The sequence below is a fragment of the Musca domestica genome, unplaced genomic scaffold (assembly GCF_030504385.1).
Source record: "Musca domestica strain aabys unplaced genomic scaffold, Musca_domestica.polishedcontigs.V.1.1 10, whole genome shotgun sequence".
Classification (NCBI taxonomy): Eukaryota; Metazoa; Arthropoda; class Insecta; order Diptera; family Muscidae; genus Musca; species Musca domestica.
This window is the reverse complement of record NW_026712115.1, coordinates 10,031,595-10,045,287: the sequence shown is the minus strand read 5'-3', so window position 1 is coordinate 10,045,287 and position 13,693 is coordinate 10,031,595. Positions and strand designations below refer to the sequence as shown.

Sequence of the window (13,693 nt, the reverse complement as noted above, 5' to 3'; positions counted from 1 at the left end):
TCCATTACACTGCCAATAAATATTCCACAAACATTCCAACAGAAATGCCAAAAATTGACTAATTGAATAAGGAATTTAATACGCAAGACCGGTTAATAAATGTCTCACATTACTTATCTGTCTCTGGGCCTGAGATATGGCATCCTTTGACTATTTCTATCTAATAAAACTGCATTTGAAATTCAATACTTGATTGTCGGAATACAGCAGCAACAGTATTGCAGTTACTTTATTGGCAATTGTGACTCGAAATGTTTGCAGCCATTGGTAGCCAACGGTATGAGTTATCGTAAAGCTGTTACAATTAATTAATATTTTTTATTAAATTCCCCTCTCCTTCAAATTAATGCCGTTCGTTGGTGGAAATCTAATATTTATGCATAAAAATTGAAATGCATGTTTGAGCATGTTTTGGGTCTGGGTGTTAAATACACAGCCTAATACAAATCGACGTCAAACAAATACACAAAATACAATAATTTATGGCTGCCGCCAAAAAACAACTAACAAAATATACCATTGACTAGCCACTTGAAATAAATTGTAAATGAAAACAAAATTAAAAAAAAAAACCTCTAGCTATTTAAAACCACTAGCTATTTAAAAAAATTTGCACTTTTAATAGTTTTTATTTTTCAACAACATTAGTTGTGGTCATAATACATTTTTCTGGTGGCCGTCTGTCTCCCTCCGCTACCGCCAACCAAAAATGTTCCCATAAATCTATGCAGATTATATTGCAACCGGCCAATGGTCACTTGGTCGCAGCGGACATGATTGACAGACTTGTTTTACAAAAATTGAAATTGCTTCGCACCAAAAACCATGCTCTAATGTCCACTGGGCATTTGTATCATAAAATTGCACAGTTCATGCTTTTGGTGAATGCTGCGGCTGTGAACAACAATTAAAAGATTTGTCATATTTTTGAAATCCAATACGAAAAATCACAAGAATCCACAAAAAATGTATACAAATAAATAAATGGAAAGGCCATACACGTTTTTTATTGCAGTGTGTTCACAATAAAAAAAGAAAAAATCTGTGTTAATGTCCATATCAATACTAATCACCGACAATATAACCGATTGCCGCCACAAATGGTCTGGTGTTATTTTGGAAACCATCCATCCATTCTTTGACTTTATTTGGAAAGTGAAAGGTGGTGTTTGTATTGAAGATATTGTTAAAATGTTTATAAAATAACAATGCAAAATGATGAAAATCTGACAAAACAATGCCATATACAGACCCAAATTCATGTCCATCAAATCTTCCGAATTTGATGAATGTTTAGCTGTTATTTTTTTTGTGTTTCCAAAATATTTCCGATTTTAAATTGCAATTAAATAAAATTTTTACAAATGGAATTCTTGGATGATGCTATCCAAATTAAAAGCAGATTATGATGTTTTAACGGATTATATTCCCAAATAAAATCGGTTAATAGAATACAAAAATTTATGAGCGTTAAATTAAATAGGGATTTTCTGAGGAAGCGAAATTGTTGTAGAAGTGTTTCATTTCATTTAACTGTCTCGAGAGAATAAATATATTTAGTTCAACAAGAAAATCGAATACAACAATTGTAATAATTTAAAAAAAATATGGATGAAACCGACAAGCAGTATGGTAATATAGATTGTTTACAAAAAAAGTGGGAAGTCTCGGAAACACTTGTGAGTGAAAGTGCTCAGAGAGTTAGATTTTTCAAAGTAATTACTCTTCACTCTTTTGTTTTATGAGGAGTGATCGTATTTTGGTAAAAATAAGTTTGAGAGTCAAATGTTCAAAATAGAGTAACATTTTATTCTCATAGTGAAATTGAGTGAAGAAACAACAGAATTGATGTTCCATAGAGCAGGAAGCCATGGAAAAAAATAGAGAAAATTTCAAGGAGCCGATTGATTTTGCGTACAAAAACAATAAAGGTAACCACAACATCACATGTATTGTTGAAGTAAATAATGGCAATATAATTTGTTTTTTTTTTTTTTTTTTTTTTTGTTTTAAGGCGAAGAACCTGTGTTTATGATTTATTTAATTATTTCGCCTTCAAAATGAGCTTAATGCTCTAAAATTGCAAGTGTAAAGAAAAGCCAGAAGGACACTGTCACACACTCTTTCCCATCGCAATCTTCCGATCATAAAGCTCACCTCGAAAGAGAAATTAACATATAATTGGTTTTTATTTCGTTTGGACTCAGCAAGACTAGAATCTGCTCAACTTGAAATCGAGCAAAACATGCTTCCACTTATGCGAATGGCCTAGAAAAGTAGATTTTACCAGATTCCTATTCATGTCCGCTAGAGTACTCCCGCTCAAATTCGAGTAGAGAATGAAACTCGCTCGAGCATTGCAGACCTTTGATAGACTGATTGCCTACTCAAGCCTCCAGATCGGTAATAGCTAAGACTCGTTGCGGCATCTCCAGAATACGTTTTTTTATTTGTCGCAAATAGATGTGTTTGATTGTTATAAACTTTGCATTTTTCTCTATCTTACTTATTCGTTGGCCCTTCGAATTTCTCCTTTTCGGAATTTTAATGACAATAACACCAACAAGCTCTCAATTTCTTCTTCTCTATATGAGACTTGTTTGCTTGTTCCATTGTTGTTGACCTCAGGATCAATGTCATTCACATCTGTTGAAAATTATTGTTCACACTCGCAGGTCGATGATGAAATATCACTCGTAGGCAGACAAATAATACCCACTCGTGAAGCGATGTAGATAGAAGTGCCTTTCGAAAACCTTTCGGACAGCCAATCGACAAGAAATCAGATTTTCAAGCAAAATTTCCTAAAAATATCTAAAAAGTTAGCATTTCGGGTGCGGGCCTCTGGCAATGTCGGTGCAACGATGCTGTTCAATATAAGCCTGCACAGCAAACTTTTTTGCTTTTGGCGACATTTTTTCACTGACGTTTTAATTAAAGTGGAATCTGTACTTAGTTTTTGGATTGAGCTCACAATACACTGTTTCTACCAGGCCATGCAAAAAAGAGACTTTCCTTCACGCCTTTTGGAAGACTGGAAACATTGTCGGCCATAATCACTAAATAAGTAATCTTTTTATCTGATATTCGAATAGAGAGAGAGAGAGAAACTCGGATGTGCTCCTGCGAGTAAAAATATAAATCGAGTACATTTATTTGTCCATGACACTCGAATAAAAGTGTAGGCATTGTTCGTTTTTGAAGATGTGTAAAACCGAAATGGAGCAGATTCTACTCTTACCGAGTACTTTTTTGTCACACTGCTCTCTCGTCGCGAGTAAAATAGAGCAAATTTGAGCTCGGAGTTCTAGTACCAAATAAGAAACTTTTGGATGATTTTGCATATCGTTTTTTTTTATTTTGTTATTTTGCGAAACATAATGAAGTTCGAAGATGACAAACAATTAATTTCGCATAAGCGAAATATTTTCTGTTCTTTTAACCCCTTATTTCGTATAGAATGCTTTATTAAAATGATATGTTGGCAGCTTACCCTGCACCCAGTTATCAAATCTTCCCATATTTTGGTAGCGACAGATTATTATTAATATTTTATTGATAATTCCTACAAATATTTTGTACTTATGATGAACCATAAAAAACATTTTTCCAGATTTTTATTACCATAACGAGTAATAGTTCCGTTTTTCACCCGACATTCCATTCGCACAAAAACTAAAGATGAACAAATTGTAATACACCTGCTGAAATCAGTGAGAGTTACTTTGAGCTGCCATCGATTCGGAATCGCTTATTAACCTGCTTTCATAATTCATAGATGGATATTGTTCTACTTAGGCATGGTATTATTCGAATATGAAAGGCGTTTCTTTCACTCATTTATTCATAATTTTCACACACACACATCCAACCGAATGAATATCTATGGATTGAGGTGTGACCACACGAAATGAGGCCCATTCAATTCCATATCATTTTTATTCCGAAGATTTATCTGATTGATTGATTGATGATTTGTAATCCAACTGTCTGGCCATCCATTAACTTCTTTTTCAAGAGATTTCCATTGGAAATTCATGTTACAACGATCTATAAATTTCAATAATAAAGAAGTGTTCATATGTAAATGAGGCTATCTACATTCATACATCATTAGTCAGTAGCCAGAGCATGTCAGCATGGGAAAGCTTTCAAACATTTTTTTTTATATTTGGCTTTCGTTTTCCATTTCGAATGTTGATTTTTTTGCATTTTTTTTTTTGGATTGCAAAGCAATTTCTTAAATTAAAAATTTGAATGTAAGTTGTTGTTTGTATGTGTGTGTGCTTTGTGGCTAATGGATTTGTCTGAGTCATAACATACAGTAACTATCTACAATTTTCGAAATAATATTCAAATACTTATAAGTAGATGTATGTAATTTTCTTTTTATGCCTATTAAAATGCTGGAGTGCTGGTGAAAGTCATTTTCTGTATTCCACTCTCGGCTGTCCGTTTTGCATGACTTAAACTTAAATTTTAATTAACGAACAAACATCTAGCCAGCCAAGCCAAACTTATTAAGCAAGAAACATTTGTGTAATTTATGTTGCACTTGAGCAGCAAGCTAACCTTGCCTTGAAGCTTACGGAACTAGAAAAAAACTCAAAACGCTATCTTCTGTTAAATTATAGATATGATGCTGGATGTGTAAGTATTTGAATAATTAAATTAGTTATAGAACCTTTTATACCCGACCATGGGGTAGAGAATATATAAGGCTTTCATTTGTTTGTGATTGTTCAACACAAATATGTTTGATCCAAGAAAACAGATTTTGCATTGTCCGTATAATCCATATAATAATTAGTTTTGGTATAATTTGTGGTATAGCTTTCATATATCGGCACTGCCCATTTTAAAGTATTTTAGCAGTTTTAGTCATATTTATAGGCCAAAAAGTTAGTAACACCTCGAAATATTGGTCCTAGACCAACGAGTATAAATTACATAGGAATCTTCCTATTTCAATGTACTAAGTCGATCTAGCTAATGAGTTAGTTTGTAATCACGCTACAGGTCGCAATTATGACCCAATCTTCACAGAATTTCGAATTAAGGCTTAGGGTCAGAATAAAAGCCTATTGTTTTTGGAGACGACTGAAAAATATCCTAATTATGCATTCGCTTTACAGGTCACAATTAAAGACCAATCGACACGGAATAAAGAATAAAAATCGCTAACACATAAACTCCATTGAATTTAATTTTCAAGGTCTAATTTGGATAATAATTTTTTTGCGCTTTTTTTCTATTTGTGAAAGCAATTTTTAGAACGTATGAAGCTTCTAGAGGCGGTTTTTATACCCTCCACCTTGGAGGGTATATTAACTTTGTCATTCCGTTTGTAACATCCTTAAATATTCGTCTTAGACCCCATAAAGTATGTATATTCATAATTAGCATAAAATTCTTAGTCGATTTAACGATGTCCGTCTGTCTGTCTGTCTGTCCGTCTGTCTGTTGAAATCACGATACAGCTCACTATATATTATATATATTATATACGTAGAGCGCCAGAATTTAGCAGAGCAATTTGCATTGTGTCTAGGATGGTTGGTATTGAAAATGAGATGTATCGGTCCACGTTCTGGTATAGTCCGCATATAAAGGTACCTTCCTATATTCGGTATTTTGATGATTTATGCCACATTTTTTCACGGATTTGTCTGAAAATTGGTTTTTGTTGGTCATAATGGGTTCCAGCACCGGTGCCGAAACATTGCATGTATGGGTTCATGATTTGATATAGCCCCCATATAAGGGTACCTCCCGATATTCGGCATTTTAATGGTTTTTGCCACATTTCTTCTAATGTTTCTTTTACCCTAAGGTGGAGGGTATTAAAAGTTTGGCCCGGCAGAACTTAATGTATTTATACCCTACAACACTATGTGTTAGGGGTATTATAAGTTTGATTGGGCCAAAAATTCTGTAACACCTCGAAATATTGATTTCCCACATAGGAAAGTATATATGGATCTTTCTAGCTCGCCGAGCTGAGTCGATCTAGCTATGTATGTCCGTCCGTCCGTCTGTCCGTCTGTCCATGTTAATTTGTAATCACTCTACAGGTCGCAATTATGGCCCGATCTTCACGAAATTAAGGTCAGAATAGAACCTTATTTCTTTTGGAGATGATTGCATAATATTTAGGGGTTAAAATGGACCAAAAACTGAAAAATTTCCTGATTTTGCAGTTGCTCTACAGGTCACAATTATAAACCAATCGACGCGAAAGTTAGCATGGGGCTAGAGCTTTGGGCTGGGCAGAAGCCTTCCAATTTTGATGGTCATCGGCTAATATTTAGTGCAAGGCTAGGCAAAGAGTATCCCTTGGGATATCTGTGTGTTCACCAACACAATTATAAAAAATAAACTGTTTGGAATTTTCTGTCAAATTGGTTTTGGGAGAATATTTAGTTTTGTTCGAGCAGTCGATGAGGAAGGTGCTGTCGGATATTTTTATGAATACACAGTAAGAAATATTGGAGAAAAAATATATCTTACTACATATTTGGAACAAATATTTCCGAAATTGTAAAAATGACAACTATTTAGATTTATCTTTTTTGATTGAATTCTATTTGAATAATATAGAAATAGAAATTCATTTCATTTTGTTAGACAAATTTATTGTCCTTCCAAATTAATGGACATTTTCATACCCCTTGATTTCTCTGAAACAATATGAACGTTCTTAGTCCATATTAGGAAAAATAACAGGATGTGATGTTTGTCATTTGTTTGTAATTCATAGAAATAATATTTTAGGACCCAATGCAGGATATGAGTTTCTGATCAGCATAAAATTCTACGACTATTTACGTATGTCAATCTGTGGTAATCGGTATTACTTTTTAAAGGGTCAACTTACATGGTTAGCATGTTATGTCCGAAATTATTTAACACAAATAACATCAAATATATAAATTTTCTGAAAATGTCAACTTTTATATATTTTTCATTTTAAAATGAATCATAATTGAAATAATTGTGCAAATATATCTCCGAATTTTCTGATCAAAATATTAATTTTTAACAACGAAGTTGTTTTTAAAACAGAAAATTTTAAATTGAAAATTTAAAGATAACCAATTATTTCTCACTCTGTAGAGAGAGGCAAAAAAACACTTGCAATATTTTGTTATTTCAAAACACATACAATCACAAACAATTTTTGAGGCTCTCTGCCTTGCCCTGATTTAGTGGGTGAAAAAGGCTATGACATTTGAGTTAAATAAAATCAAATTTTCCATTAAACTGCGATTATTTTTAATCCCGGCGAAATCGCAAACAGACGAACAGGTCAATCCTGACCGTTATGTAGATGCCGATAGTAAATATTTCGGATATGTATAGCGAAATATATACAATGTATATGTACAAAGGAAGGGGATGTTAGATAAAATGCTTATATCTCAAGAATGGCTGGACTGATTTTGACAAATTTTGTCTATGCAGAATGCGCTCATGGCATAAAAGGACGGAATCTAAAAAAACGCATAAAAAGACGTCTATAATGATGTTAATATAGATTTTTTAGTATTTTGTGACATATTTTCATTTTCCATAATTTTTATCGCATGCGATTTTTTTCAATTTGACTTATAATATTAAAGTGAATATTTTGTAATAGTTTTTCACCTTACAGCACAGGTTGGGGATACTGTATATATATTGCAATTATCGTCCGATTCTCACAAAAAGGGTAGGGTTATGCTCAGAATGGCTAGGCCTATTTTTTCAAAAATGTCCGCAATATATTTAGGGGTTGAGATTGACCAACAAAATAGTTTGTAAATATTGGGGAAATGTCCCTGTTCAAAATGCTAAGGGTAATATCTGCGCAGTGCTCCGTGACATAGTTTCAAACGCGAAATTTTCCAAAATGGATTAGGACATAAGAGGACAGAAAAAAAATTCCTGATCACACAATTGAAGCCTTTCGACACGCCTGAGAAGATAATTAAACACACGGAAGAATTCTGGCATTTTGGATGACCATTGGATTATATTTAGCCGTAAAATGGACCACAAAAACTAACAGCACGACGGATTGAATAAATATTGGGAAAATGTCCCTGGTCAAAGTGACATAATTTTAAAAGCAAAATCTTCCAAAATGGATGTGGGCATGAGGGGGCTTCTAACATATTGTAGTGTTGTGGGGTATCACATGGTCGGCCCCGCACGACTATAGCCTTTGCTTACTTGTTTTTACTTGTTATAATAAAAATAGTAAAATACATAAAAAAATAAAATATATATTCCAATTCTATTCAGAAATCATAGAAATATCCACCTAAGAAAATTTTATTAAGATTATATTAGACAACTTTCTACAATAATTTTAAGGTTTCGGCCAAAATTTTCAAAAAAATGATAGCAATTTGCCATCTTTAATTTTCATGGAAAAAAATTCGCCTTACGAAAAATCCCCGAAAATTGCTTCATGTATGTTCCAGGTTTTGGAGAATTTATTGGTTTTAGAAGACCTACATTTTCCTACCAAATGGAGTTCAATTTTACACTCGAAATGTATAAATGACCAGATGACCAAAAGATGCTGGTAAACCTAAATTTTAGATGAAGCCAACTAATTTGACTACATGACTTAGCTCAAGATAGAGAATATAAAAAGAATAAATGCTAATATTGATAATGCACCATTTGATATACTTTGAAAGTCGTTTGCCACTTTTCCCATAGGTTTATTGTCTAATGAATTCCACATAAGTTATTCGCAATAATTTGAAATTTCATACTGATTTTTATTGTTTGGGACTTTGAGTACTTCTGTAGAACATACCCTTGTACACATACAACTCTTTTTAAAATGCTGCCTGAAAGAAAAGAAATAAAACCATGTTGGCCATAGTTTTACTTTAAATTGTCTAAGAAGAATAGAACTACATTCACATCCATTTAGATATGTATATATGAATGTATATGGTAATCAAAGAACCATAAAACCCGACATTTTCATTTGCATGATTATATGCAACCCATGAACCTACTCATGCAACATCAGGCAGACATGTTTCAGGCCACAGCAACCACATTGTGGCCACCACATCATCTGCACTCCCAACAGCAACCAAAATCATATTTAAGTAATTAGTGTACTGCTACATTTAAGCGAGGCCATAACGCTGCGATCCATTGCAACTTGTTGTGGTCGTCGGTCGGTTGGCCGTCCGGTCAGTCCATTCTTGGAAACTATGCAATTGTTGAATATTTCCTTAACACTACAAACACAATAACCGGCCTTCAATTGGTCCGTCGACCAGACTGACAGACGGACGGACACAAATGCAACAAGGATCGTTAAAATACAATTTACACACATACACATACAAAAAGAAAACAGCAACAACTTTGTGCAATGCATTAAAAACTGAATTAAATTGATGTAATTTATTCCGCCATTCAGTCCAGCCAAGTCCAATTGCCCATTACCATGGCTCATGGTGTAAGGGGTGTTCATGGTGAAGTCGAGGGGAGATGTAACAGATTTAGTTAAATATAGGTTTTGCCTTGAATACTTATTGAAATTTATGTGGGAAGGTTTTTTGATTTCGAACTCATGCCATAGTTATGATTTCTCCACCCCTAAATCATTTTAATCTGCAACGAATTATTTCATTTAAATGATGTTTTCCTTTTCTCTTCTTCTTTGCAGTGCTACGTCAAACACATTAGCCAAGGATTCGTGTGCCACAGCTAGCCAAGCTGCAACATCATCATTGCCGCAGCGGTCTGCACCGAAGAAACCTCATCACGAGTTGCTGGCCGAGGTCATTATGCAACAGCCAAGTGATTACTACACACAAACCGAAAGTGAACTCTTACAATTGGAGGCAGCCGGCGTGCACTTGCCAGCCTATCAATTGCAGGCCGTCGATCCGACACTGACACAGCTTGCACAACCAACCGTTCAACAGACGTCGTCGCAGCAGCAGCACCAGCATCATCACCATTCACACTCGCATCTGCATAGTCTTCCACCGCCGAATTTGAATAATAATGATCGCTCTACGCCCACCTCATCTTCGAATGCCACACCCACACCCAGTAGCACAAGTCACATTGATCCAGCGTCAAGTAGCAGCAATGGCGGCAGCAGTCACACAGCCGCATCAACACATTTTATGGGGCCCCCACAGCGTCGACACTGCCAGCCGCCCAATAATTTGCCGCTCAGTTCGATCACATCGCCACTGCGTGCCAACTACAAGACGGCAGCCTATTTACACAGTCATCATCAGCAATTAGAATTCCAGCGTAACTCACAATCGGATGATGACAGTGGCTGCGCACTGGAAGAGTACACCTGGGTGCCGCCGGGTCTTCGCCCCGATCAGGTAAGAGAAAATATCAATTCATGGCAATGAATGTCACAAAAAAGGATAATGGGTGACGGGACATATTTTTTTTCTGGCTAGGAAGTGTAAAATAAAATTTCACTTTGTCCCCATGTGGTGGTTGGAGACACAGGGACAGGTGTATTTTATAATAATAAAAAACAGTGGTTTTGTGTTGCAACAAACAAGGATTTGTTACAACCATACATTGTATTTCTAACTGGTTTAGGTTGTATGTATTCCTCGCTATAAGTGTCTTCAAAAAGCAAGTGATGTTGAAGAGACGGTTCGGATATTTGTCAAAATTATCGATATTTTGGATCCGGATTTTATAAAACATTCCCCAAAACTCGAAAAAGGCCCAATTTTGTGCCAAAAATACTTGACACTATAATATTTCCAAATATCAGAGTATCTGGGTCCGTCCCCCAAGAAAAAAATATGGTTCGGAGATGTGTCAAAATTATTAATTTTTTGGATCACGAAAGAAATCCGCCAGAACTCGAAAAGTTTTATAAGCAAAGACCTGATTGGATAAGGTATAACCATAGCTCCTACATATGTTTCCTCCGACTTTTTATTGAAGTCAGCGTTTTCAGTCTGTTGCAATGATAGTTGGTACGAGAGGTCACAAAAACATAAAAACTCTGCAAATCGATTCAGATTACGATATAACTCTGAAAAAATCACGATTTTGTGTTTTAATAATATCATCACGATATTTCTTGGCGAAGAATGATCGTTTAGGATTTCCAATTCGTGGAATGTCTTTAATTTTCCTCAGGAGAGCTAAAAATATGTTTTTAAAAGCGCATGAATTTTAACCAGAAGGTCATTTAAAAGGTGGCTCGTGTCGATCGTGTTTGAATGAGTACTAGAAGTGTAAACCATAACGTCCCAGATCCAAAACTGGCAAGGTTTGGAATTTGCGTAGTTTTAACAAATTCGAGTTAAAGGAAATATTGTTATAATCATAACTATCATTTAAATTGTTGAACTCTTATTCCAATATTCTGATACAAATATTATCGGGTATTAAGTTTAGACTAACGCGGAGACCCCCTTCGATGTATATGAATTTTATAATATTCTCTGATATTTTACACCCCTGTCAGGGAAAGTATCAGTAGACCATCTTGTACGCAACAGCCACACAGGTAGATGGATAGATGGACTAACAGACAGAATCGCTGTATTCATTCTAAATATTATGAAACGGATTTCCCAAGAGTCAAGGTTCTAACATATCTATCTCGAAGAATAGGCATATGTGGGAAATAGAAACCCTGGCACTTTTTAAAGAAAACTCCTCTTCCTTCTATTTGTCGGACTGTTATCTGCGTATCATATTTTATATTTCTGCATATCACTACTTTTTTCTAGATCTATATCTTTAGATTAAACTATAAAAAGCTAATTATAGATTTCTTTCGTAATTTACACAAATTGGTTACCTAGCAGTATTCACTTAATGGGGTTTTTATATCGCAGAGCAAGAAAACTGATTATATAATAAGTAATCCATTAGTATACATAAAGGACCTAGTTTTCGCCAAAAACCAAGGAAATTACAAAGGTAGAAAAATACAATTTCAGTGAGCCTATCATTAGGTAATAATACAAAAATATTTCAATCGAAATGCTGAAACAACTTTGACCCATAATTTTCTAAAATTTGTCTAATTGCTGTGAAACTAATGCAGCATGCACTGTCTTAAGTATTTCGTTCAAAAATACGAACCGGCTGTGGAAGCTAATATTTGTTAATGGTACCTCCTTCTTTCTCTTGCCCCCAAAGCTATTAGTAATTATTGATTGATTGAAATGACCGTAAACGGCAAGAAATGCAATTAAACATGCTTTCGCCTTTAGACATCGGCATAGCCGGACGGATCAAAATCCATGTTTGAAAATTGTTTAAAAAAACCTACAACCGACATCGAAATGAAGTTTGATGTATGCGGTTTTGAGGCACAAAAAAAGAAACAAAACGTAACATGCGAATGGACAAAATAGTTACAATTTTAATTTGTCTCTCTAATGAACAGACATTTTTACACGTCCCCGCAACAAATCCACATCCAAATCCAAAAACCATGAAATTCCCTGGAAAACAATGTACCATTTTCATTGAATGTCTGAAAATACGGAAGCAGCTGTTTTGTGGTAGAGTGAATTTTAAAGTTGCGCTTGAATGGATGGTTGGATGGAGCGAGTGAATGAGTGGCCACATGGAAGTGTTGTTCATCGATGATGTTGCTGATTTAATGCCTGAGTGAACAAAGTTAAGGTGGTGCGGTTCGGTGTTTAATGGGCAATAAACATCAGACTGAACTGTGGGCCAGCGATTTTGACCAAATATTAATGATCAATTGCAAAAGCTTTTAACATCATGCCCATGGGTTAACTCAAGTGAAACTTATAATTTATGACCCAGGCTGGGCTATGTTAATCCAACTATTGTAATGTATTGAACGTTAGCGAAATAATGATGCTAACATGACAGGTCGCAAATTAATATGACGGAATGCGTATTTTTCGTTACCAGTAGCCAATCACAAATGTAATTTGGATATTAAAATTGCCAATATATTATTATTCAATTCCACTTAAAACTTTTTGGTAGGTAAATACGTTTTGCTGTGTTAAATGAGACATACCCATTATTTATTTTAAAATCAGTAAATGTAAAGGATGAAAAACACAACCTATTGAGGTAGAATACTAATTGTTGTCTGATTAGAGAACTTTAGACTGAAAATCAGCGTTTAAGAGTGAAACCGCTGAGTATAGGTCAAAGCATGTTATATTAACACAATTTGTCCGGTTTTAAAAGGAATTTCGTCATACTAATAAAAAATATGGAATTGCGTCCTAGTAACTATAGATGATATAGCCAGATAGATATTCTGGCTGAATATATAATATATACGAATGTTGGCAAAAAAAAAAAAAAAAAAAAAACGCAGTACATCAGACATATTTATCGTGTCCCCACGACAAAAGAATGACTTCTTTAAGTGAAGACCACCTGCCTACTACCGGATTCAGTTACAGGTCATCCGTCTTCCTAAGCTCTAAACGCCACACTTTACTTTTAATTTTCCTTTTTCTATAAATTTCGCACCAGGATATCAGTGTATACCAACATATGGGTAATGAGTGAGTGTGTGGTGAAGACACAAACCCTAACTCTTGTTGATCTCTGGTGACATGGTGTTGTGTTGCCAACGCATATTTTGGCAAATGAAAATTGTATTTTCATAACACCGTCCTGAGAACCGTAACAATTTGTCTCGGTTGCATTTTTCCGACCTAATTCTCAT

The 13,693-nt window shown here is 34.8% G+C and overlaps 1 protein-coding gene across 1 annotated transcript in view; it reads left to right on the top strand.

Annotated features, from left to right (window-relative positions):
- The window catches only part of LOC131804024 (protein espinas-like), a 102,640-nt gene that overhangs the window by 55,197 nt on the left and 33,750 nt on the right, over nucleotides 1-13,693 (top strand). Inside the window, exon 2 of the mRNA XM_059126220.1 lies at nucleotides 9,686-10,367. Coding sequence (XP_058982203.1) covers nucleotides 9,686-10,367 — 682 coding nt within the window. The remainder of the gene's footprint in view (nucleotides 1-9,685; nucleotides 10,368-13,693) is intronic.